The sequence below is a fragment of the Setaria viridis genome, chromosome 9 (assembly GCF_005286985.2).
Source record: "Setaria viridis chromosome 9, Setaria_viridis_v4.0, whole genome shotgun sequence".
Taxonomy (NCBI): domain Eukaryota; kingdom Viridiplantae; phylum Streptophyta; class Magnoliopsida; order Poales; family Poaceae; genus Setaria; species Setaria viridis.
Window position 1 is genome coordinate 41,959,008 of NC_048271.2, and position 23,218 is coordinate 41,982,225.

General features: G+C 47.9%; 3 protein-coding genes across 4 annotated transcripts; 1 reads left to right on the plus strand and 2 right to left on the minus strand.

Moving 5' to 3' along the window:
* The first annotated feature begins 427 nt into the window (after positions 1-427).
* LOC117839216 (pentatricopeptide repeat-containing protein At4g33990) lies at positions 428-5,906 on the plus strand. Its single transcript, XM_072290879.1, has 2 exons — positions 428-3,294; positions 3,732-5,906. The coding sequence occupies exon 1, from the start codon at positions 428-430 to the stop codon at positions 2,666-2,668; it is 2,241 nt and encodes a 746-aa protein (XP_072146980.1). The 3' UTR covers positions 2,669-3,294; positions 3,732-5,906.
* A 1,543-nt stretch (positions 5,907-7,449) lies between these two features.
* LOC117839218 (uncharacterized) lies at positions 7,450-8,922 on the minus strand. Its single transcript, XM_034719493.2, has one exon. It carries the CDS (start codon positions 8,876-8,878, stop codon positions 7,709-7,711), a length of 1,170 nt encoding a protein of 389 aa, XP_034575384.1. The 5' UTR covers positions 8,879-8,922; the 3' UTR covers positions 7,450-7,708.
* A 5,599-nt stretch (positions 8,923-14,521) lies between these two features.
* Positions 14,522-19,924, minus strand: LOC117838295 (uncharacterized). 2 transcript variants are annotated; one of them, XM_034718263.2, is made up of 13 exons: positions 19,601-19,924; positions 19,158-19,196; positions 18,934-19,082; positions 18,669-18,744; positions 16,851-17,145; positions 16,662-16,768; positions 16,500-16,547; positions 16,211-16,417; positions 15,797-15,898; positions 15,462-15,592; positions 15,231-15,360; positions 14,842-14,937; positions 14,522-14,751 (listed from the first exon to the last, which is right to left on the minus strand). In XM_034718263.2, the coding sequence occupies exons 1-13, from the start codon at positions 19,795-19,797 to the stop codon at positions 14,727-14,729; spliced, it is 1,602 nt and encodes a 533-aa protein (XP_034574154.1). In that variant the 5' UTR covers positions 19,798-19,924; the 3' UTR covers positions 14,522-14,726. The 2 variants fall into 2 exon arrangements, with proteins under 2 accessions (XP_034574154.1, XP_034574153.1); XM_034718262.2 differs by having other exon boundaries at positions 14,842-14,940; positions 19,601-19,922.
* Positions 19,925-23,218: the final 3,294 nt, after the last annotated feature.

The following is a 23,218-nucleotide window of genomic DNA, read 5'->3' on the forward strand; positions in this document are numbered from 1 at the left end:
CAATGGGTCCCGCATAGCGGTGGCCTTCTCGATGCGGTGCGATCTATCTATTTCGGTTCCCTGTCGACGCGAAGTTACGCATGGAGGTTCGACGACTACATGAGAGTGACATTGTTAGGGGTGCCACGATGAAGGCTTCGGCTCTGCGTTATTGCGAGTTGAGTAGGGTAGTGTTCTCTGCTACCGCTAATTGAGTGGAGTGCTGCGATAGAGTTGATGTCTCAACTCAACCGGTCTGGTTGAGTGTTTTTGAGTTGAGTGGTTACCCGCATTCCAATCCCGATTTGTTTTTTTATTTTCTTTTTTTTCATGCATGTAACCTTCGAGATCTTTATTTTCTCCTATGTCAGGGGAAACTCCGCTTGTGCGCGGTTCCAGCGAAGAAATACTCCCGCGCGGCGGCGTGCGCCGCATGCTACGCCCACCAATGCCATCGTCCGCGCTCCCGCGCGGCCTCCACGCCGTCCTCATCACCTCCGGCCACGTCCGCCACCTCGACCCGCGCCTCCAGGTGCCCCCTCTCCTCCTCGCCAACTCCCTCATCGCCGCCTTCTCCCGGGCCGCCCTCCCGCGCCTCGCGTTCCCGCTCCTCCGCCGCCTCCTCGCGGGCGCCCACCCGCTCCGCCCCGACGGCTTCACTTTCCCACCGCTCGTCCGCGTAGCCCCGGGCCCCGCCACCGCCGCGCAGCTCCACGCCTGCGCGCTCCGCCTGGGGCTCCTCCACCCCAACGTCTTCGCCGCGGGCTCCCTTGTCCACGCCTACCTCCGCTTCGGCCGCGTCGCGGAGGCGTACAGGGTGTTCGACGAAATGCCCGAGCGGGACGTGCCCGCGTGGAACGCGATGCTTTCAGGGCTGTGCCGCAACGCGCGGGCGGTGGACGCGGTGGCGCTGTTCGGGAGGATGGTTGGCTTGGGCCTCGACGGGGATGCAGTGACGCTCTCGAGCGTGCTGCCGATGTGCGTCCTGCTGGGGGACCGAGCGCTTGCTCTGGTCATGCATGTGTACGCGGTGAAGCATGGGCTGGATGGGGAACTATTTGTGTGTAATGCCTTGATCGACGTGTACGGGAAGCTAGGGATGCTGGAGGAGGCGCAATGGGTGTTTGATGGAATGGCATTGCGGGATCTGGTCACGTGGAATTCGATCATTTCAGCGTATGAGCAAGGTGGGAAGGTTGCTTCTTCTGTCGAGCTGTTCCATGGTATGAAGGAAAGTGGGGTTAACCCTGATGTGCTCACACTTGTCTGCCTGGCGTCTGCTGTTGCTCAGTGTGGGGATGAACGTGGTGCAAAGTCAGCGCATTGCTATGTGATGAGGCGGGGGTGGGATGTGGGTGACATCGTTGCCGGAAATGCTATGGTTGATATGTATGCCAAGCTGTCGAAGATTGAAGCTGCCCAGAGGGTATTTGATAACTTGCTTGCTCGAGATGTGGTGTCCTGGAACACGTTGATCACAGGGTATATGCAGAATGGACTTTCCAATGAGGCAATCAATGCATACAATCACATGCAGAAGCATGAGGGTCTGAAGCCGGTTCAAGGGACGTTTGTCAGTGTTTTGCCTGCATACTCGAACCTTGGTGCATTGCAGCAGGGAATGCGAATGCATGCACTGTCTATTAAGACTGGATTAAATCTTGATGTGTATGTCAGTACTTGTCTGATAGACTTGTATGCTAAATGTGGGAAGCTCGCGGAAGCAATGCTTTTGTTTGACCATATGCCTAGAAGGAGCACAGGTACTTGGAATGCCATCATAGCTGGTCTTGGAGTTCATGGGCATGGTGCAAAGGCACTCGATCTCTTCTCAGAAATGCAACAAGAAGGAATTAAGCCTGACCATGTCACTTTTGTTTCATTATTGGCTGCCTGTAGCCATGCTGGCTTAGTTGACCAAGGTCGGAGTTTCTTTGATTCAATGCAAACCGTGTATGGAATCGTGCCCATTGCGAAACACTATGCATGCATGGTAGATATGCTTGGCAGGGCTGGTCAGTTGGATGAAGCTTTTGAGTTCATACAAGGTATGCCAATTAAGCCTGACTCTGCTGTTTGGGGCGCTTTGCTTGGTGCCTGCAGGATTCATGGGAATGTTGAAATGGGTAAACTGGCCTCACAAAACCTATGTGAACTTGATCCTGAGAATGTAGGATATTATGTTTTGATGTCAAATATGTATGCAAAGATTGGAAAATGGGATGGAGTTGATGCAGTAAGGTCTTTGGTCAGGCGCCAGAATCTGCAAAAGACCCCTGGATGGAGTTCAATGGAGGTGAAAGGATCAGTAAGTGTATTTTACAGTGGCACCCAGACAGAACCCCACCCTCAGCATGAAGAAATCCAGAGAGAGCTGCAGGACCTTTTGGCGAAGATGAAAAGTCTAGGCTATGTTCCCGACTACAGTTTTGTGCTGCAAGATGTAGAGCTGGATGAAAAGGAACAGATCTTGAATAACCATAGTGAGAGATTAGCTATTGCCTTCGGCATTATAAATACTCCTCCAAGAACTCCGCTCCACATATACAAGAATCTGCGGGTCTGTGGGGATTGTCACAATGCAACCAAATATATATCAAAAATAACCGAGAGAGAGATCATTGTCCGGGATTCAAACCGGTTCCACCACTTTAAAGATGGACACTGCTCTTGTGGAGATTTTTGGTAACAGTAAAACATAGTATATATTTTCCTCTGACCAACATTTTCTCTCCCTGAGTTCACCTGGCCATTAAGTGTAACTTGATGTGTTCATGGGGTTAAGCACTGTACTGAAGTATTTTGCTGATGCGAAAAGATAGAATGGTTTAGTTCTTTATCTTGCAAAAGTACAGATGCCATATATCCTTTGATCTGGAAGTGAATAGCTTCAGTTGAATGTGTCAATGTGTCATAGATTTCTTACCAGAGTTAGGCTTTTTGTTGTCCTGGGTCTTCTAATGTTGATTCTGACAAAATGAGTGGTTTTATTAGAGTTGGATATTAGTAGCAATTTTTTCCCCTGCTGCCTTCCTTATTCTTTGGGCACTTTGTCATATTTTAATAATAAGCCATATGTGATTTGAGATATTAGAAGCATCAAACTTTTGTGAAGTATGAGATATACTTCTGCATGTGGTACGTTTCAGGTGAAGTATCTTATACAGTTTCTGCATAACTTAACAGACTTGATCACACATCACGGAATTTGCTTCTCAGACTTGGAGGGCCACTACTCTGGAAAAGGAGGAAAAAACAACATTTTCTCTCCCTGAGTTCACCTGGCCATCAAGTGTGGCTTGATGTGTTGATGAGGTTAAGCACTGAATTTGCTGATGCCAAATGATAGAATGCTTTAGTTATTTGTCTTGCAAAAGTACAGCTGTCATATGTCTTTGATCTGGCAGTGAATAGCTTCAGTTAAAGTCATAGTTTTTCTTAGCAGAGTTGGGCTTTTAGTTGTCCTGGATCTTCTGGTGTTGAACATTAGAAAATGAGTGGTTTCCTTAGAGTCGGATGCAAGTAGGCAGCCCCCCCGCCCCCCCCCCCCCCCCCCCCCCGCTACCTACCTTATTCTTTTGGCAGTTTGCCGTATGTAATTAGATACCGTAGGTGACTAGAGAGAGTAGAAGCATCTAAGTTTTGTAAAATAGAGCTATACTTATACTTCTGCATAAGGTACGTTTCTAGTGAAGTATCTTTTACAGTTTTTGCATAACTTAACAAACTTAATCGTGGAAATTATTTGTCAGACCTGGAAGGCCACTACTCTGGAGAAAGAGAAGAACAAAAAGACTTGGAAAGACACTTTATGAGTAGAGCTGGTTGCTGTTTGGGAAACAAATTGTTTGTGAAGTCTGTGAGCTTCGCGTTTAAGTGTGACCTTTCTTTACAGTTTCATGTTTACAAATGTTTTATGAGTAAAGTTGGTAGCTCCAGAGTCCAGACCAATGAAGGACATACGAAGGACTATCTCAATCTACAAAACACCAGAAGGACTTTTCTTTTTGCAGAACAGCCCATCTCTTAACAACCAAATTGTGTAGTAATGCAAAAGAGGGGAACTTGAGCGATCATTTATTAAGCATGGTACCTTTTGTGTTAATGTCATAAACTCCTATGAATTGTTTCAGAACATCCAAATGGTGAACTGTTGCCGAGGCCCACCTGGCTGTCTTATTATGCATAGTTTTGTGATGTGACCTGGTATGGAGAGCACTAGCGGTGGCAGAAGACAAGCCCAACTGGAGGTGCTTCTTCCTGGGTGGCACTGATGCATTGATAACAGTATGGTATACTGCTGCTTGAGCTAGCTGCCACTTTCATCTTTTAGTGTGGATCTTAGCTATGAGTTTTGGAATTGGGATAGGTCAGAACCATGTTAGATGTTTGTAGGTTGTATTTGTATTTGTATTTTTTTCAACAGTACCTTACTCTGCATTACAACATAGCTGCTGGGTCTAAAAATAGACGACCCTGATAGCGACAGTTTGTTTCTGTGTGTGCAAATTAGTATTCTTCAGGAGTTGCCTAGTGCTGTGACTGTTCCAAGAAAATGTTGGAGATATGATTTGTTTCCAACTATAAGGCTTTGAAAATGGAATGCTTTACTTCTAGACCCAGTAATTTCTGTTTTTGTAGAGTATATGATTTGTTTCATTTTGGTCATAAGCAACCTTTACTTTGCTATTGTTTTCTATTTAGATCGACTATAGCAAGAAAAATAAATTTAGGATCTTTGTCAAACCATTTGATTAGAATATTTATGCTTGCGAATTGCAAGTGGATTTAATGAAATGTGCTTAAATTTCAACAACTGAACATGTTGAATTTTTATGATGTACACATGCATATTGGCTGAGTTCATGTAGCCATGGAGTGCAATCTTAATGCCTGATGTGTTTATTATTTTTTATGAACAAGTTGGTGTGTTTCTTTGTTCACAGAACGTTCTTGTGTTATTTAGTTGATTTTTTAGGCACTAATACTCTGATTGGTAGTTCATTGCGCTTCTAGTTTGTGGACTTCCTAACATAACTTATTTGAACATGCTCATAGTTTACAGCATCTGAAAAGAAATGCCTCGCCTTATATTTTTCTGATTGTCCTAAGTTCATTTGCTTTACCAAACTGTATTACTGACCGAATCTTGCGTTTCTGGAAGGGAGTTGGTGATTGGTGAGGCGTGATTGCAGGATCACTCCATATAAATGTTTACAGTATTGAGTTGTCAAGCTTGCAGAGCTGCTCAAGATAACTCCTTAGCACTGTCCGGGGGAACATGGGGAAAAAAGGTGGCCAGCCTTGTGTTGGAGATGCATTCTATCTTTACACTTTAATGGTTACAAAATTCCAGTCAGTGTTTTCCTGTTGCAGGTCTGATGAACAAATGGCTGCATATTCCTCAATCTAACAACTAGTGAACTCCAGCCAGGAAATGATCCGTCTGCACAGCGGTTCTTTGACCCTCGGAGTCAGAAGCATTTGTGAGATCGGAACATGTGTCTCCAGGATGAGATAGCATCGCTGGCAGGATCTTTCCCCTGGCGAGGCCCAGATGGAACTGTTCGGTGATAATCATCCCGTGGACTCGGATATGCCCTCCTAAAATGCCACGTGGTGATTGTTCCCTGCAGGTTGCACGCGCTGTCATTATCCGCCGCCGCGGCTGATGTGACGTTCTACAAGGGAGCTCTTGCAACGGCACAGCAGGAGGACGCGAGGCCTGAGCATGGCGACCAGGCGCCTCTACTCCTAGGGTGACCGCAAGGCATGGCGACATGGAACGGTAGCTGCTGCGTCATGCGTGCAGCCGGTCAGGTACAGCGTAGCACTCTGTTTTCATGTTTTGCAACCATGAATCTCAGGGCCGATTTGGATGCCTAGTTGTTATAAGCTACCGAGGCTTGCTCCTCGGTTCTTTTTCAGCTTTCCGGTGGAGATATGCTTGCCCCCTATTACGAGACAGCAGGACATCCATGTGCGATAGAGTATTCCCTGTGTTTGTCGTCAAGGTGAAGGTTACGAGAACCAGATGGTTTATGGGTGCCCCCATCCATGCCATGGCACTCCCAGTTTGGCTACGTCGCGGCAGCCCATGTACGCTGCCGGCTGAGATCGCAGCAGGCGTACTGTGGCGGCAGATGCATGTACGCTTGCTGGGATCTGCTATCGACCAGATACACTGCAACTGTTGGGGGGCACGGGCGTTGCCGTTGCCGTTGCCGTACTGGTGAGGGAGGCGCCTGGGAAGAACGGGAACTGGGCGGCTGTGTTGCCGAGTCCAGTGCCATGTCGGGTCGGGAGATCTCCCGTCGGAAGACCCTGCAGCGGACTCTACTGAAACCCTGATGAAAGCACGGCTTCTCCCGCCTAGCGTGCTCCCTTCAGGTGACCTTTGGATAGTGGGATACGAAGGTTTGATCTATGGGATAGGGAAATGAGAAGGGATAGGGAATGGGTATTTTTGGACTCATTTCCCACCATTTCAATCCCACGGGGAGGGGTGGGTTACGAACGGGATACGGCGTCAGTGACGAACCTGGGTGTAGGGACAGCCGCCGTCGCCCACATCGCCGACCAGCCGGAAGACCGGAACTCGCCTTGACGCCTTCCTTGACTTCTGCCGTTCTGCATCACCAAATCCCCTGCTGCTGGACTCGCACGCCGCTCATAAGCACGCACGCGCAGTCCGCCAGAGCCGTCGCTGCCGCTGCGTGGCCTCGCAGGCCGCCGTAGGCCGTAGCCGCCGCTCACCTCAAGCGCTAGCCACTGGAGGCGCCGATCGCCTCGGACGCGCGGGCCACGCGGGGGCCGCATTCTCACGGCACCGCCGCGCGCGGGGGGCCTGCCGCCCCCGCCTGCGCAGCTACTGGCCTTGTACGGCGCCGGGTCCTAAACTCAATTGGACGGTGGATTGTGGACGGTCCTTTTCTTCCGCACCCGCATGTAGCTTGATTTGTGGACCTCGATTGATGCTGAAGCCAGAGGCGAAGGGAGAAATCGCCTGACACGAGGACTCCACGAGCCGAGCAGATGTGATAGATGAGAAAGAGAAGCAAGGCTCTATTGGGCCTGTTCGCTTCAGCTTATAAGTCGGCTGAAAAGTCGAAACGGCTGATCTGTTGTGAGAGGAAAACACTGTTTGGTGGCTGATAAGCCGGCTGAATAAGCTGAAGCGAACAGATCCATTGTTTTGCTTATTTTTGTGTGGATCCCACTACTAATCTTAACCCAAACCAAGGACCAGCCAAACAAGGGAAAAGGAACCATCCTATCCAACCTCATAACCCATTCCCGTTCCCGTGCCTATCCAAACGCCACCTCAGAGTTCAGTCGTTTGACCACGTTCCATTCATTTCGTGAGGCAACTCTGCTGTGATGCGATCGTCATCGTGTTTGTCCGCCACGGGTTATGAGCTGATAGATGTACCTTCGTTGATCCATGTAACCCTGTTCTCTGTTGTCTGGTTTCGTAACATGCAGCCACATGTACAATAGCGATGTTTCTGCCTCCCAGATTTCTTTATTGATTCCATTCACCCTAACTTATCTACATGTACATGGTAGATCTATCGAGACCATACGACGCACCTGCTGCTTGTACACAACTATGTTCACGTACAAGTACACGTGCACGCGCGTACTACTCGGTCACAGGGAATACAGAGCTACTACGGCCTAAATTTCAACGCAGAAAAAAAGAAGAAGAAAAAAAGATTCTTCATTTTCAAGATGGCCTCGGGGGTTTCGCTTTGCCACGGGACGCGACCGCCCGCGACACGGCCTCGGCGAGCCTCCCCACCCTGGCGGCCACGTCCGGCGGCAGCGCCGTCGCCGCCCGCCGGGCCTTCCTCGGGCCCAGCAGCGCGCCCAGCATCTCCACCACCTCCTCCGCGGCCCACCCACCCCTCCTCAGCTCCCCGCAGCACCGGTCGACCGTCAGCGCCAGCGCCAGCGCCTCCCCACCGTCGGGGCCCGGGCCCGTAGACGTCATCTCCTCCACCTCGCCGGCGGCCCACCCGCCGCGGGCCAGCGCGGCGCCCGCCCTCTCCAGGCTCGACAGCAGCCACTCCGGCGCCGTGGCACCGGCGGAGCTGTTCCTGGCGCCCGTGGGGACCTCCAGGAAGCGGTCCCCGGCCGCGGCCGCGTCGGTCCAGAACTCGATCCAACGCGGGGCCCTGCCGGTGACGGAGTCCAGGCTGCGCCGCGCCGTGGACGGCGGCGTGGGGGACGGCGCCGGCGGCGGCGGGGCCGGCGCGGAGAGCTGGCGCCGGAGCGGCGCCCCGGGGGGCGGCTCGGCGGCGAACGCGCGGAGGAGGAAGTCGGCGGCGTTGGCGCCCGCGAACGTCACGCCGGAGTCGGACACGTGGAACACCGGGTTCCCCGCGAGGCACGGCGTCGCCGGCACGTAATGCCGCCCGCAGAGCGGGACGAGGGGCGGGGGCGGCGGCGGCGGCGGCGCGCGCCCAGGGCGTCGGCCCGGGGCGAGGGGCAGCGCGGCGGCGACGGCGGCGGGGACCTCCTGCGCGGCGAAGCGGAGGAGTCGGAGCCCCGCCGGGGACCGGTAGTCCGGGAAGCCGTCCCCCGAGGGCACGCCCAGGGCGAGGAGCTCGCGGAGATCGGGCGGGAGCTGGACGCCGCCGAGCGCGGCCTCCGCGAGGGCGAGCTCGGTGGCGGAGAGGCCCGGGAGGACGGACACTCCGGCCGCGGCGAGGTGAGCGAGAACCGCGGAGGGGGACGGCGGGGGGCCCGCCGCCGCGGAGGGAGACGGGGGAGCCGGCGTGCGCGGGGTGCTGGGGGCCGAGGCGCGGGTAGAGAGTCGGCGGAGGCCCGCGGCGTGGGACGGCGGGCGCGGGAGGCCGTGCGGGAGCGCCGGCCGGCGGTCTACGTCGACCATTGCTGGGTCGCCGGCGAAGTCGGCGCGGCAAGAGCAGAGCAGAGGAAGTGGTGTTTGGATGCGGAGGGAAGGCTGTTGCGGCTTGGGTGTTATACGGGGTTCCGTTGTGGGTCCCGACGGGATCGGCGATCGGAGGGGCTTTGGCCGTTTTGACTGGGCCCACTCAAGCGCTGATGTGTTTCCGCTGCCCTGAATTTTGCATTTAAAATCGCCAACTTTAGGAAAAAATCGAGAGATTTGCCGGAGCTCAAACGTTTAAAAATTTTAAGTTTGTCTCAATCATTTTTTTCTAGGTATTCTCCCCCAGCTCCAACAGTGATACCGGTGAGCTTTAGGGTTCGGGTTCCGGGTTTGGGGTGGGGGTAGAGAGTTACTTGTGATCTTCGGGCCTAGAGAGGCTTCAGGGCAGCTCGCTAGCCGGCGATGATGGTGGTCGAGACGGCGGGAGAGCAGAGGCGGCGCCGGCGCTGCTGGAGCCGAGTGGCAAAGGACCCCCGGCTGGGCGGTGGAGGCGGTGGGGGCGAGCGCCATCGACGTGTTAGCGCGGGAGCGGTCGAGACGGTGGTGGCGGATTCAGCAGCCCCACCACCGAAGACGGGCAGGGCGGCGGCCATCAGCGAAGGAGGAGGAGGGAGAGCGGTGGGGGTGGGGGCTCGACGACGGGCCTTGCCGGCGCCGAGGACAGCGCTGGCGAGGCGGAGGGTGGGCGGGCGGCATCGAAGGAGAGAAGGAAGGATGCGGTATCGGGGGAGATGAAGAGGAGGAAGGAGGCGACTGGGAAGAAGACAAGGGGGAGAGAGAGAGCAGATCTAAGCCATTGATTTGCCATCAGATGGTAAAAAAAAGTGATTGAGAACATAACTAAATCTCAAACGTTTGAGGTATAGCCACACCTAAAAATCAACCATTTGAAAATCACATCTCCTATTCTTGAGTCGCCCTAAATCTCCAAGTTATTATGGAGCAAAAGAAAAGAACGTTTTCAGTGAAGGTCTCCATATATAGGGTAATTTTGGGACTGCTCCACTTCACATTTTTCAACTTTACTTCAAAACCTCCGGACCAAACACTTCCAGCTTCACCAACTCCAGCTCCAGGAAAAATATGGATCTAACTCTAAGTATTTTGTGGAGCTCCTCAATATTTGTTCCAGAAAATAACGATTCAAACATTCTCGTAGAGTTGCGAAGTAATTACCCACCAATGATACTGGTTACACACTTCAATATACCACTTCGCGAGAAGAAGAAAAAGAACAGCCCATCCACACCTTTCTTCTCCCTCGCGCGTCCCATCTCCTATCGTCGCCACCATAACGACCCCACCAGCGATGCCCGTACCTACCGCTACCCCGGTCCGCTGTTCAAGACGCCGCCATCCAAGTCTGGCACCAGCAATACAAGCGGAGATGAACATCAAGGATAAAAAAGGACTGGGGTGGATGCGACGATGACAACAATGGTGCCATTGCCAAATTGGCTGAGGGGTGGGTGAATGTGGATGCCAAGAGGGCGTAGCCGAATGTGGCGCTCGGGGAATGCTGAGTACAAGGTCGAGCGAGTGCAGTGACACGTGTACCGGTTGGAATGAAGACAAGTTGAAAATTGAAGATGAAATTGGAGCAAATCGATGAGATCTAGCTGTTGTGGTTTGTCGCGAGAAAGAAAGAAAATCAGGCATATGAAATTTAACATTGCCTTCGAAAATTTAAGATTTATATAAGGGTCCACTCCCACATCATTTTCTAGTAAATACTTCTTCCGTCCCACGAAGAGTGTTCGTTTAGAAATTTTCAAAGTGAGGTTGCAAACTCTAATAATTCTACACCTGTCCCTACTAAATAGCACAGTGAAAAGAAACCGCCATCAGGCCACAGCGATGAGCCGATGATCAGACAAAGCGTAGCACTCTACACCTGTCCCTACGTGCTTTAGCTCCCGGAAAGTGTGGACCCTGGCAGCCTTGGACTTTGAACGAGGCGAGCAAGAGCATCCATGGGCAGCAAAGAGCAGGGCACTGGCAAAGGTTTTTTTTCGCGGAGTTCCAAGCAATGCAAGGAATCCGTCGCGGACGTCAATGCAGCCATTATGCATGGACCCTGGCTACTGGGTAGCAGACACCCGGCTCGGGTGAATCAAAAGCCGCATTTTGTTTGCTGCCCCTTGTTTTTTTTCACGTACAAGCACTGCCGCCCCGTGGTAGCGGTAACCGCCGGCAAACCCCGCCACCGACCACACAACAGGCAGAGGCCTTGTAGACTGTAGTACGTCTACTTGATCTAAAGAAAGCAGAAAAACCTTTTCTTGTACCACTGCTAGGTAGGAGTAGAGTACTTGTGTGTAGACCACGGAGAGCTAGCTCCGTGGCATCGCAATGGAGGGAAAATAACATCAGGAAGCTAAGGACTTGTCGCGATTGGTCACAAGTCCTTAGCTTATACATTTTGGTTTAATCCGTGATTTGTTCTGCTTTTGTTCTGGACAAGTGTATAAAGACTCACCAGAGTGGAATAGGTTTGATGGACCTTATCGACTCAGGGCCTGTTTGGATACACACTCATAATCTTTAGGACTTCACTTTTAATCCACTTTTAGGATTTGTGCATCCAAACATATGTCATAAAAGTGCATTTATAATGTTTAGGAGTGATGTTTTCATTAGGAGGACCAAACCATCATAATGGGTTATTTTTCTCCTAAAAGTAGTCCCCAACCCATCCTTTACCCCTGTTGTCCCTCCCCTTCTCTCTCCACGGCGCTAGAAACAAAGCAAGGGTGGAGTAATTAGGGGTACAAAAGTCATTCCCCCTCTAACATCCTAAAGATTATGATTCTATCCAAACAGCCCACTCATAAATTTAGGACTACCAATTTCTAGCTCATACACTTTATGAGTGTCCTAAAGTTTATGAATGTGTATCCAAACAGGCCTTCAGTCAACGCCAATAAAAACTGGAAGCAGCGCATTTAGATCCAAGACGAAACAACGATACGATAGAAAACCATAAGAGAATTAAATCGAAATCTAATGGTTGCGAAATCCAACAGATTTTATTTGGACCATAACCAGCCACCAAACAGCAAGTTGGACACATTTTTTCCTCTGGAATTCTCCCCCACTAATCTTGTCTAATATTTCTCTCTTTTTTTCCCCAGCTGATCTGATCTACATCCTTTTTAGTTTTGCTAGTGCTGCAAAACCAAAAGGAGAAGAAGGTTGCAGGAGATTTTGCCACCCATATGTGGAACCAAGTGATCAGGGCATCATCAGGGGACTCTGCAAGTGGTGAAGGAGGATCATGAGCTGATGATTCAGTATTTCTTGATGTGCCGGCCGGGACCACCGCTCTTGAGATCAACGGCCCCAACTCCCAACGAGAGGGACTCCAAATAACCTAAAGGATCATGGTGGTCCGAATGTAAAGGAGTGGCTGGAAAAAAATTACTAAATAAGTAGATAATCAAGAAAAGGACGGATCGGATAATGAAAGAAAGAAAGAAAGAAAAAACGAGTGACGTAGAGACAAAGGCCTCTCAAAATCCCAACCCCCAGCTTGTCTGCCGACGAATCTCCCGCAGCATGCATGCATAGCGTGCGTGCACTTGCCCCTTTATCAAATTCGAGACCAAAATTTCCACGTACTTGTCTTTTTTTTCATTTCTTTTCTTGTCTTCTTTTCATGAAAAGTGTGGGGGCTCTTCCAAACGCATTAAAGCAGAGAAAAAGAATCTGGCCGTCATAGCGTGTAATGTGTAGAGTGAGATGCCCTCGGATGCGTTCGATCGTACTGCTGTGATTTTCTCGGAGCAACAAATGAATGGAGAAAAGAAATATTTAGAAAATGTTTTTTTTCCTAGGCTGCAAACTCAAACATGTACTTACTCCATTGAACAAGCCCCTGATCCTTTCTCAGAGTCCAAAGTGTAGGGCGCGTGAGTACTTTTTTAGTTTGAAGAGCCAGCAGAGTACAAAAGGCATCTTTAATAAGCACGCCGAGGAAAAGAAAAGGTGACATGGAAAAGACATAAGATGCACCTCTTGGATATTTTGTTGTCGCGCTACGCTTTTGCTTTGAAAGGTTTGATTTTGTTCTCCATGAGTCCATGTATGAAAGCGTCTATGCCATCTCTTAAACCGAAAAGAAAGTGATTAATCAGTAAAAAGAAGTTGCAAAGCTGATCCAGAAAGATAACACCTCGTACATCAAGACAAAAAAAAAAGTCGAGTAGCAAGAACATGAATAGACGCCTAGTTGAACCCAAGATAAAGGGAGGGGAATAAAGAAAATCAAATCCATTTAATGTGAATAATGCAAGACAGAGTGGTTGCTCTCTGTTTTTCAAGTTGATTGGAGTACATCTACACAAACATTTTAATGATGCAGCTACAAATCGTTACCATTCAGCCTGGCCTTGTGGTCGCTCTCTCTCAATTGCATGGATGATATCTTTCGAGGGCATCTGCGGTGAAAATGGCACAAACGTTGAAGATGATAAAGATTTATTCAAACGCTTACTTTGAAGTTTTGAAAAGAAAAAGAAACTTGACATAGCTATAGTTCATGTTATGGTGTAATTTGTTGCAAAATTTGATATTCAAAGTCGTTCTAGTTTAATTAACATGAAAATGACAAATTTTGGGTGCATTTGCACTAGATGACAAACATTTTTTGTATTGATTTAAACTAGAAAGTTTTATTTTTGAAAATAGACTAGAAAGTTTTTGAGTATCAACTTTTGCGACCAAAGTACTATTCATGGATGAGCTATGGGTATGCCAAGTTCAACTACTCACAATTTAATACGATTTTGCTTCTAGCCAACTATCAAAGTAGAGGCAAATAACGTGTGAGTAGTTGAGAGAAAAATCATAAAGTTAAAAAATAAGGGTAAAATCATAATTACACTTCCAAGTAGATAATTACACTTCCAAGTAGGGCCAAGATAAAAAAAAAGCCAAAACAATACTAATGCTTACTTAGTGTTTGTTGCACGTTGGTGGCAGTCCGCGTTGTTGTCACGTGCCACCGTGCAAGCTGAGCCGCATCCACACGAGAAGTGGCCGCAGACCGCAGCAGCAGCAACAGGGAGGGCCGACATCCACGGCAGGAGGCCGTTGGGTCCTCACGTGCGTGCGCCAATGAAGATTCTTCAGCTGAACAAGAGCTCACTTCGAACCAAGATTCGTTCAGCAACAAAGATTATCGCACTCTAGGTCAAGTGCTCTAGAACAAGTGGTATGGCACCACATGTTGTCAGTCCAGGTCTTGGCATCTAGCCAGTGTCCGGAAGATCAGACAACGGACCACCCCAGAGGTAATTTTGTGTTCCAATCGAGTCATTCAGACGTTTCAAGACAAGTACAGGAGAAGTTAAACAGTTGGGAGTTTGGCATCGTTCACCCGTACATGGCTTATGCAGTTATGCCAATATGTTACTGAACTGCCGAGTTCATGCATAGACACAAATTCTCTTATTTTAACTGTACGCTTCCAAGCAAAAGGATATCACTACCCACAGTTTTTTTGTTCAGACTCGTGCCCTAGCGTCCACTTTCAAAAGAGGCTAAACATGCACAGAACATGGCAGCAAAGAACAAAACCTTCTCAAGCTCAAGAAGACAACAAATTAACCGTTCTCCACGTTCAACAAACTGCACTGAAGTTTATTTAGCTGATAACAGCACAACACCGGAATCCATTCATACAGTTATACTCTCAACCATAATAATACTAATCGAGCGAACAAGGAAGCTTCTCATGACTAGGATATGGGAAGGGAAAAGGCTAATAACTAAAATATGGTAAAACTACAATGGAAAGCACTTCATCAGCAGAGCTGAGATGATTTCAGTGTCTTGACCTGCTTCTGTACCTGCAGCAACGCCATCATTCTTTTAGCTGCAATCTGATTAGTAGTGTGGACATCCCATTCTTGGTCCTAGTTAACTAGCTGACAAATTACCTTGGTGAGCGAGAGGGTGACCGTGAACTGGAGCGCGAGCGAGAACGGTACCTTCTTGGGCTTCTGCTCCTGCTACGGCTTCTGCTATACCGCCGCCTTCTGCACCAGGAGACAATGATATTTAGCACATACACACAGCTAATGTTCATGGGACTATTCAACATAAACCATAACTTGTTAACCAAATGCATGTTTTAATGTAGTGATCGCTCAAATGAAAATATGATTTTGGAAGAAAAAAATATTCATGAATGAATCAACCACTTGCATAGCAAACAAAACGAAATGGTTTATATTCAAGTCAATTAACCCGCATGCTTAGCACAACTCTCCAATGAAAAAAGGGGGGAAAATATTGGCACTGAAATAACAAAGATTGATTTAAGTACCTTGGTGGAGAACGGCTAAGACTTCTACTGCGGCTACGACGCCTGTATCGACCCACTTCTGCAAGCTTTTCCTGTTTTTGCCGTTCTTGTTCTCGTTTCTTTGCAATCTCAGCAGCTGTGTCCTTTCGAACTGTTGACACAAAGTTAAAAGCTTAGCATGCTTACATGCATAGGAGACTATTAGCATCAACCAAGATCTAATGCAGGTAGTATGTAGCAATAAGCACATACTTTGCTTGTTAAGCTGTTTGCTCATTATCCTCTTGAGCCTTTCTTGTGGTGTTTCTTTCTTTTCTGTCTGGGGAGTTTTACCAGTTACTCCAGAAGCACCCTTGCTTAGTTTGGCTAGTGCTGCTGATGTACTGTTAACAGAAATGACATCTTAGTAATGATTGAAAACACTGAGATAATGTTCCATTAACAGAGACATTCTCAAGTTAAGACAGCATTTCATGCCCATTAAATAGAGTGAAGGGTTCTAGACAGATACGGGATATCAATTGCAAGCAACTTGGATGCACAGACAGCTGCTCTCTCTTCATAACATTGTAATCATGATGACAAACCTGGGAAGGGGTTTCAATAGTTTTGCACTTCTTTCCTGTTCCACAGACAAAGAAGATGCAGGATCACTGTGAAGTGCCTCAAGAATTTGACCACCTGACGACCTGCAAGGATTAGAACATTATAGGCATAATAATTCGCAGGAGCAAAGAAACACAGGTCACGAACTCCACAGCTGATTGTAGATGTATATGTGTTAAATCTTCTCCCTGCTCAGCAACACATTTAGGAAATCATAAAATGCATGCCTATCTACAAATTGACTTTATTTTTTACATCATAGGTACCATCATGACCATATCTTCACCTATCCTATTCCTGACACAGTCAGCTTTAGAATACCAGGATAATAGGCTCCAGCAGAGAAAAGTTCGCCCAACATATATTTGCAAATATTAAAAGTTGAGTTTCCCGACCGGCTAGGTATGTCAATCCGTATTGGAGATGAAGGCGGAGAGATCCCTGAAACTTTTGGTTCACTGCTGTCATCTGAACCTCCAAATTCAGTAATGTATTCAACCCTTGGAGCCTTCGGCTTGCTTCGATAACTGCTTTCAGCATGTATGCCACGTCCATGACGTCTAGAATAGGATGGTGAACGAGATCTTGACCGTGACCTTGATCTGTCAACACAAAATATTTGTGCAGACTAAAGAAAGCGAATACTTTTTGTCAAAACAATACTACAATGAACATGGAATTTACCTTCTGCCCCTCGAATATGCTTCATATGATGGGCTTCTCCTTTGTTCCCTGCATCGTTATATATGTGGTGTCAGGCCTAAGGCGAATTATAACCTTGTCATAAAAATGATGTCACTTTGTTACTTTGTCTTCTTTTGTTACAAGAATGATAGATAATTTTACCTATAAGGATCACGATAAGATACCCTTCCCACAGAACGTGCTGCCTCCCGCTCTTTTTCCCTCTCAATTTGAGAAGCTTTTCTTCTTTCTCTACGGCTCAATTTTTTCTGCATAATTTTATCATATGAATACATGCTAGAAGCAAGAAGCAAGTACGCAGACAATACTGTATAATTTTAAAGTACTCACAATGGAAGGATCGCCTTTAATAATTTCTTTCTGCCGCTTCTCTTCCTCTTTGGCCTTTTTGTCCATGTAAACAAGCCAGTTATATCTTTTTACCCCAAATTCCTTGGCTATACTTTCCATTCGTTCATCACTGCTATCATCACTACTGAAGTCCTTGTCATCTTCATCATCTTCTTCCTCTTCCTCCTCATCATCACTGTTTAGGTCTTCAGATTCCTCATTTCCATCACCTTTATACGAGTATCCAACCTGTGAATATGCACCTTTGATAGCAGGAGGCTGTGAGGATTGGGGTCTGCCAGAAACAATAAACAAGAAGAGTAAAATCATAACATGAAAGAACACAGCATCTGATAAAAATAAAGGCTAACTAAAACCTTGCAGCATTTCATAACAGCTACGGTACAAGTCATACCAAATGGTAAAAATAAACATTAGCTAGGTCCAGTTATCAGGTTATGTTCCTCATTATCTAAGGCTGGTTTACCTCTCTAACATTCAGCATAAAGGAAAAATAAATAATTTATCTATTTGCGAGTCAGTTCATTTATGCAGCATGGAGCATTGCAAGCTAATCTTGCTACGAACTTAGCAAATCACACGACCAACAGATATTAGCAATGACATGCATATCTGCATAAAACAGTGTCAAGTTTATTAACTTATGTAATTTAACTAAACATATTATTTTTAGGTAAACATGAACAGAATGGCAATTAGGCAATTACATGTTCACCCGTAGACAACGTAAAATATTTTTTGAAGTCCATTCTAATAACTTCCTAGTAATAGTTCCATTTTCCTTGGGAAATAGTAGTGGAGGGTCTTACCGAACTATATTAAACAACAAGGAGAAAAAAGGTTCATGTGCAGATGTAACAGAAGAGAAATCAGCCAGGTTTAGAGTGTTAGAAATATAAATAACTTTTAGGCTTAGCCATCCCAAATCTGCAAATTTACTCCATCTTTGCTTGTTAGGATGAATGTTGTTGATCATGCAATTTGTCATAATGTCATTTGTGATGAAATGTGCAAACAGACCAATGTAGAATTTTCTCAAAATATGGCTTCCTTTCACCAACAACTAGATGGTGTTCTAGCAGCCAACAACATAGCAAATACAAGGTATTCAAGCGGATAATTTATCATGCATTCAAAATATTGATAAAACCAATCTGGTGACATGATTTTTTTTTTACCAGACTTATAGCATCCTGATTGTGCAAAATGGAAATAGTTAAACACATATCGGTGATAGCCAGAGCATAGGTGGATACACGTGTTAAAATGTTGGCGGAAAAAATATTCGAACAAGAACCTTATAAGGCTAAAGTTTCAATAATGAAAAATCATAAAATAACTTCAGTTCTCAGTTTAACTTCCAGAGCAACAATTGCAAAACTTGATTGAAGCACTTTCCTGATTCAGAACTGGATTAATGCAATTTCATTTGGTAGAGCAGCAGAAACTTGAAAGAATGGGATGTGTCTGAAGAAGTCTTTTAGATATGTGTGTGAAAAATATGATCCACATGCCAGAATAATGACCTAGGAACAAGTCGCTTTTACTACTATTGTCCTAACTAGTGCTATATTCAGATTTTATATCATTCGGCTCTAGTAAGGCTGAGTCTTTGGCCTACCCCCCAAGGCCCCAAACTGCTCTGGACTAAAGGATTTGGTGGTGGTGGTGTCAATTAGGAGAGCAAAAAAATACTGCAGTCATCTCTTAATCATTTCACCGCATTATTCTGTGCAGAAATGTAAGTTGCAAGAGGACAAGTGGAAATAATCAAAATCAAATTAAGAGCAGGCATACTTCTCAAAGCTAAAAGGAAGAACAACTTTTGCCTCCAGCTCTTGCACAACATGCTGCAAACCCGTCTCATCAGAAACTGCGAGAAGAAACTAAGTAAATCTTCAGTTAACCAGCAATAGGAATTGAGAAATAGCACCCTTTCTGTAATAACTTAGGAAGGAGCAGAATGTGAGCCAGGACAACCCCTCAAGTGATGTAAATGGAAGCAAGACATGAAATTTATACGACAACAACAATGGAAGAGAGAAACCAAAAAGGTACCGACATCCTCTACGACGATGCTTAATCAAATCCCGATAACGTTCAAAATTAACAAATTCCTCTAACTCTTCCTCTTCTTCAGACTTTTCTTGGACTCGAAAAGGACGAGAGCTTGGATCTCGGATGAAGTCAAGTAGAGCACGACCATCAAATCTGCCATTACAATAAGTGGTATCATTTTTCTTGTTTATAAGAAGAATCCATTAATAATCGGGAAAAGTTGGTTACCTGTCAATCAAAACATCTTGCTTTCCATTCCAAGGTATCCTGCAAGAAAGCATAGCCAATGAGTAGTATCAGTCAAGCCATGCCAACAAACTATCCTTTATGCATGATCAGTATACTGATTCTTTTCTTTTTGGAAGATATTAGTCCTTTTTTTTGGAGATTATGCTACATCAGAGAAAATCAGCAATGCCATCGTTTTAAGGTTCCTTAATCCACAACTGCTATGCAAGAATCATATTAAACATCTATACAATCAACTGAGTCCAAGGAACCAATCAGGCTATCCATGAATCAGTAAATGAGTAAACACGAGGCTCAGCAACGCAATCTGCATCAGTTACATTGAACTTTCGATTGATCAGAGGACATCCACCCTCCACTGCCAAGCATCACGCGGCACCGAGAGAGAGAGAAAGGGTGAGTGAGAGAGGCGAGGCACGCACAATCCCTGCTGATCCTCGGTGGCCTGGTACAGCGCGTCGTCGCGGTGGACGCGGCACCGCGTGCCGGAGACCTGGAGCGCCTGCTGCGGGTCGCCGCGGCGGCGGGCGAGGTAGGCGGCGCGGCGCTGCGCCCGGCGGCGGGCCGCGTCCATAAGGTCGTGGACCTTCCGCTCCGACTTCCGCGCCTCGTGCCACATCGCGCCAGCCCTTCCCGAAGGTTCTGGAAGCGGAGACGCGAGACCTAACCCTAGAGGAATGTGCTAGAAGCCCCGGGGGTCGAGGGGAGCGATGTGTGAGGAAGGAGACGACGACGGGACCGGTCGCGGCCTCGCGGGCCTCGGGCGCCAGTTCGCCTCCCGTACTCTCGAAGCGCGGGGGCCCACGTGCCAGTCCGTAAAAAAAAAAGAAATACTCCCTCCGTTCAAGTCATTCCAACTTTCTTTTAACGGTCGAAGCATACAATTAAGGATCGAAGGGACAAAGGCCAACGGGTCTAGGAAGGGCTTGGGCTGATTAGCCCATAGGAGCCCAGGCCAGGCCGATCGGCCTAGGTTCTTCTGGACCCTCCGACGTCTATCATTGGCGAGCAATCCTCCGAGATAACTTAAGAGCTAAATTTGTGAAGATATGGCAAGGATGACTTCGGGATCAAAGAGGAATCAAATAAGATCAAACGGAGATTTGGAAAGTTATTGAAGATCAATCTCATCCCGAAACTACCAACGTGCCAGGACCACATGCAAGTGAAAATAAGACTCCTGAGCATCTAAGAAGACTGGGAGACGAAGCAGGACGCGAGCGGCCAAAAAGAAGGCCTAGTTCGATCGGTCTGTACCCTCCCAGGTCGATCGGCCTGGGGGATTCCTTCATCCCCTTGCCTTCTAATTTTGTCATGCGCTCTCTAGATTATAAATACCCCGAAAAACTACCGAGCCCCATATCCAAGACGACGTGCTCAACGTGAAGTAGCAGAGAATGAGAAGGAGCTTGAGGGACACCTCTCCGGAGAGCCGAGGGCTGTGCAGTTGTCGAGGGTTAACGTAAGAGAATCTCTGCCGGCGTGATCACCCTGCGAGGAAGATCGCGCTGAAGTTCTGGAGCTAGGAGTCATCAAGATCAAGGTAAGATCCCAGTGGTGATCTTGTGATGTACAATCATTCATGGTGAAGTAATAGATGTTTTCATGTTCTTAGCAATTTAAGTATCTCCTTTGATAGTTTTATGCTTTATCGGGTTTGCTTGCTTTTAATCTATGAATCGATGATAGATTGTTTAGGGTGTTCTTGTGGTCATGGTGACCGGATTTGCATGCCCGATCTACCAATAAATATGGCACGTTCTCTTGATCGTGCCCTTAACATGCTTGTGCTGATAGAGGTGATCGTGACAGAATCTTTCTTGTGTAAGATGGGGATTTCGGGATTTGGACCGGAGGTGTAGATTTAAAGATATTTTTTACTAGGATCATATTGTATTACTTTGCTATCTATGCTCGGAATTACGACATATGCATAGTCTAGGCTGCTCTAGATTGGTTGTCTCTACTCTATCTGTTATCTGCCTGTACATGCTTGGTAGATTGGATCTCGATCACCATCAACACTAAGTCCATACTAACAATGCTAGTTAAAATAGATCTTGTGCCTTAAGTTCCACGGATTGATAAACCTTGGGGGAATACTCTGAGGGAAGAGCTACAACTGATCCGTGCGCTTGTAGTTCACAACTTGGCGTGCTAACAGCCGTCAACAGTGGCCCCACCACCGAGACCCGCGATGCGGTGGCAGTCGTGTCGGCGTCTGAGCCACGGTGGTCCCTACACCAGCAGCGGCTGCAGGGTCCGTGCTCCGGCATCCCTGCACCGATGGCGGCTGCCATAGACCAGGAGGCGGTCGTATGTGGGCCCATGCGGGCATGCTGGTGGCGCATGATCGTCCGGTTGTAAAGGCGCCCCGGTGACGACCCTGCGTGGGCGAGGTGGCCGCGTTGTCTGCTAGTGGCAGTGAGGCGCAACGGTAGTCGCAGGGCGTGGCGGGGCATGGAACGAGGTGCGGGCTGCGCGGCGCGCGGAGCAAGAAGCGGCGGCAACCGACGCTGTGCGAGGAGGATGCGCTGTTGCGAGGCGGTAGCACGGTGCCGGTCGGCGTAGGGCGAGCAGCAGCCCGACGCGGAGCGAGGAGGTCGCGAGTTGAGGCCATGCGCGATACGAAGACCGTGACTGTGGCCTGGTGTGGTGCTCGGTCGCGTGATGGCATCGCAACGCGAGGAGGTACAAAGGCGCGGCGCGAGGCACGGCAGCAGCGGCTCTACCGGTGGGCTTCCATGGTTGTGGTCTTGGTATTGTCGGGTTGTGTGCGTGCAATGGTTTGGGATGGGGTGTTCTGGGTGAAAGCCTTGGCCGATGATCTTGCTGGCGGCGATTGTGGCGGCGTCCTAAGGTGTCATTCTCCCTATTAGGGGCGTCATGTTGGGAACCCATCCCTGTTGCATGGGGGTTCTCTGGGTGGAAACCCTATCCAGATTCTGGATGAGTGACAGAGGCGCCTTTGGCATCATGCCCTCCTTGGAGGCATCGGTTCTAGAGACCCAACCCAGCTTTTGGCAATACCGGTGACGCCGATAGTCATGGGAGGTTGCCGCCACCACCGGCAGCAGCCCCCGCCGCGACGGGCTTGCGGCACAGCAAGGCGGCATGGTGCAGGATGATAAGCTTGACGGGGGTTGCTTAGCTCACGTGGAGGCATCCGTAGTAGTTGTGGTGGCAACCAGGGGTTGCCGCATGTTTGTCAGGTTGGCTGCTTGCAGCAGATCATGGCGGCTGGCGTTGCTTGGCAGCTATTAACCGGTCGGGTTTAGCGGTTTTGAGTTGTGTAGTTACCCACGTTGACATCCCAATCCAACCGGGAGAGTTGAACTGTTTTTTTTTTCATTTTTCTTTTCCTGCCTATAGCCTCCTAAAGTTGTAGTCTTGTATTTTTTTCTATATCAATAGAAATGATCTACAATTTGAAAAAGAGAAAATTTAGATCATAGTATACTTGGAAATTTGCAACATCACAAACCGTGATATATACTTGGAATACCCACTATGTCCGTGCATAACGCTCCTTGAAATTCAAACTCTGCAGATTCCAAGCTTCCAGACACATCGCGCTTCCGCTCGGATCGAGGCTGCCACTCAGCCCTCAGACGGATCAAAGAAGAGTGGTTGACCGATACCCAGCTAGCTTAGGGTAAGTTTGGATCCTCGGGTTAAAGTTTAGCTCTTGTCACATCGGATATTCGGATGCTAATTAGAAGGACTAAACATGAGCTAATTATAAAATTAATTGCAGAAGCTCCGGGCTAATTCGCGAGACGAATCTATTAAGCCTAATTAATTTATCATTAGCAAATGGTTACTATAGCACCACATTGTCAAATCATGGACTAACTAGGCTTAATAAATTCGTCTCGTGAATTAGCCTCCACCTGTGCAATTAGTTTTATAATTACCTTATATTTAATACTCTTAATTTGTATCAAACATCCGATGTGATAGGGGCTAAAGTTTAGCACCTGGTATCCAAACTGGGCCTTCCCTGCATTTGTGTTCAGTGCTGCAAAACATAAGTGCTA

Coding starts and splice junctions, on each gene's coding strand:
- LOC117839216 (XM_072290879.1), top strand. CDS start 428: ATGCCATCGTCCGCGCTCCCGCGCGGCCTCCACGCCGTCCTCATCACC.
- LOC117838295 (XM_034718262.2), bottom strand. CDS start 19,797: ATGTGGCACGAGGCGCGGAAGTCGGAGCGGAAGGTCCACGACCTTATG. Junction 19,197..19,600: donor ACCGAGGATCAGCAGGGATT/GTGCGTGCCTCG, acceptor GCTTTCTTGCAG/GATACCTTGGAATGGAAAGC. Junction 16,418..16,499: donor GCATATTCGAGGGGCAGAAG/GTAAATTCCATG, acceptor TTGTGTTGACAG/ATCAAGGTCACGGTCAAGAT.
- LOC117839218 (XM_034719493.2), bottom strand. CDS start 8,878: ATGGTCGACGTAGACCGCCGGCCGGCGCTCCCGCACGGCCTCCCGCGC.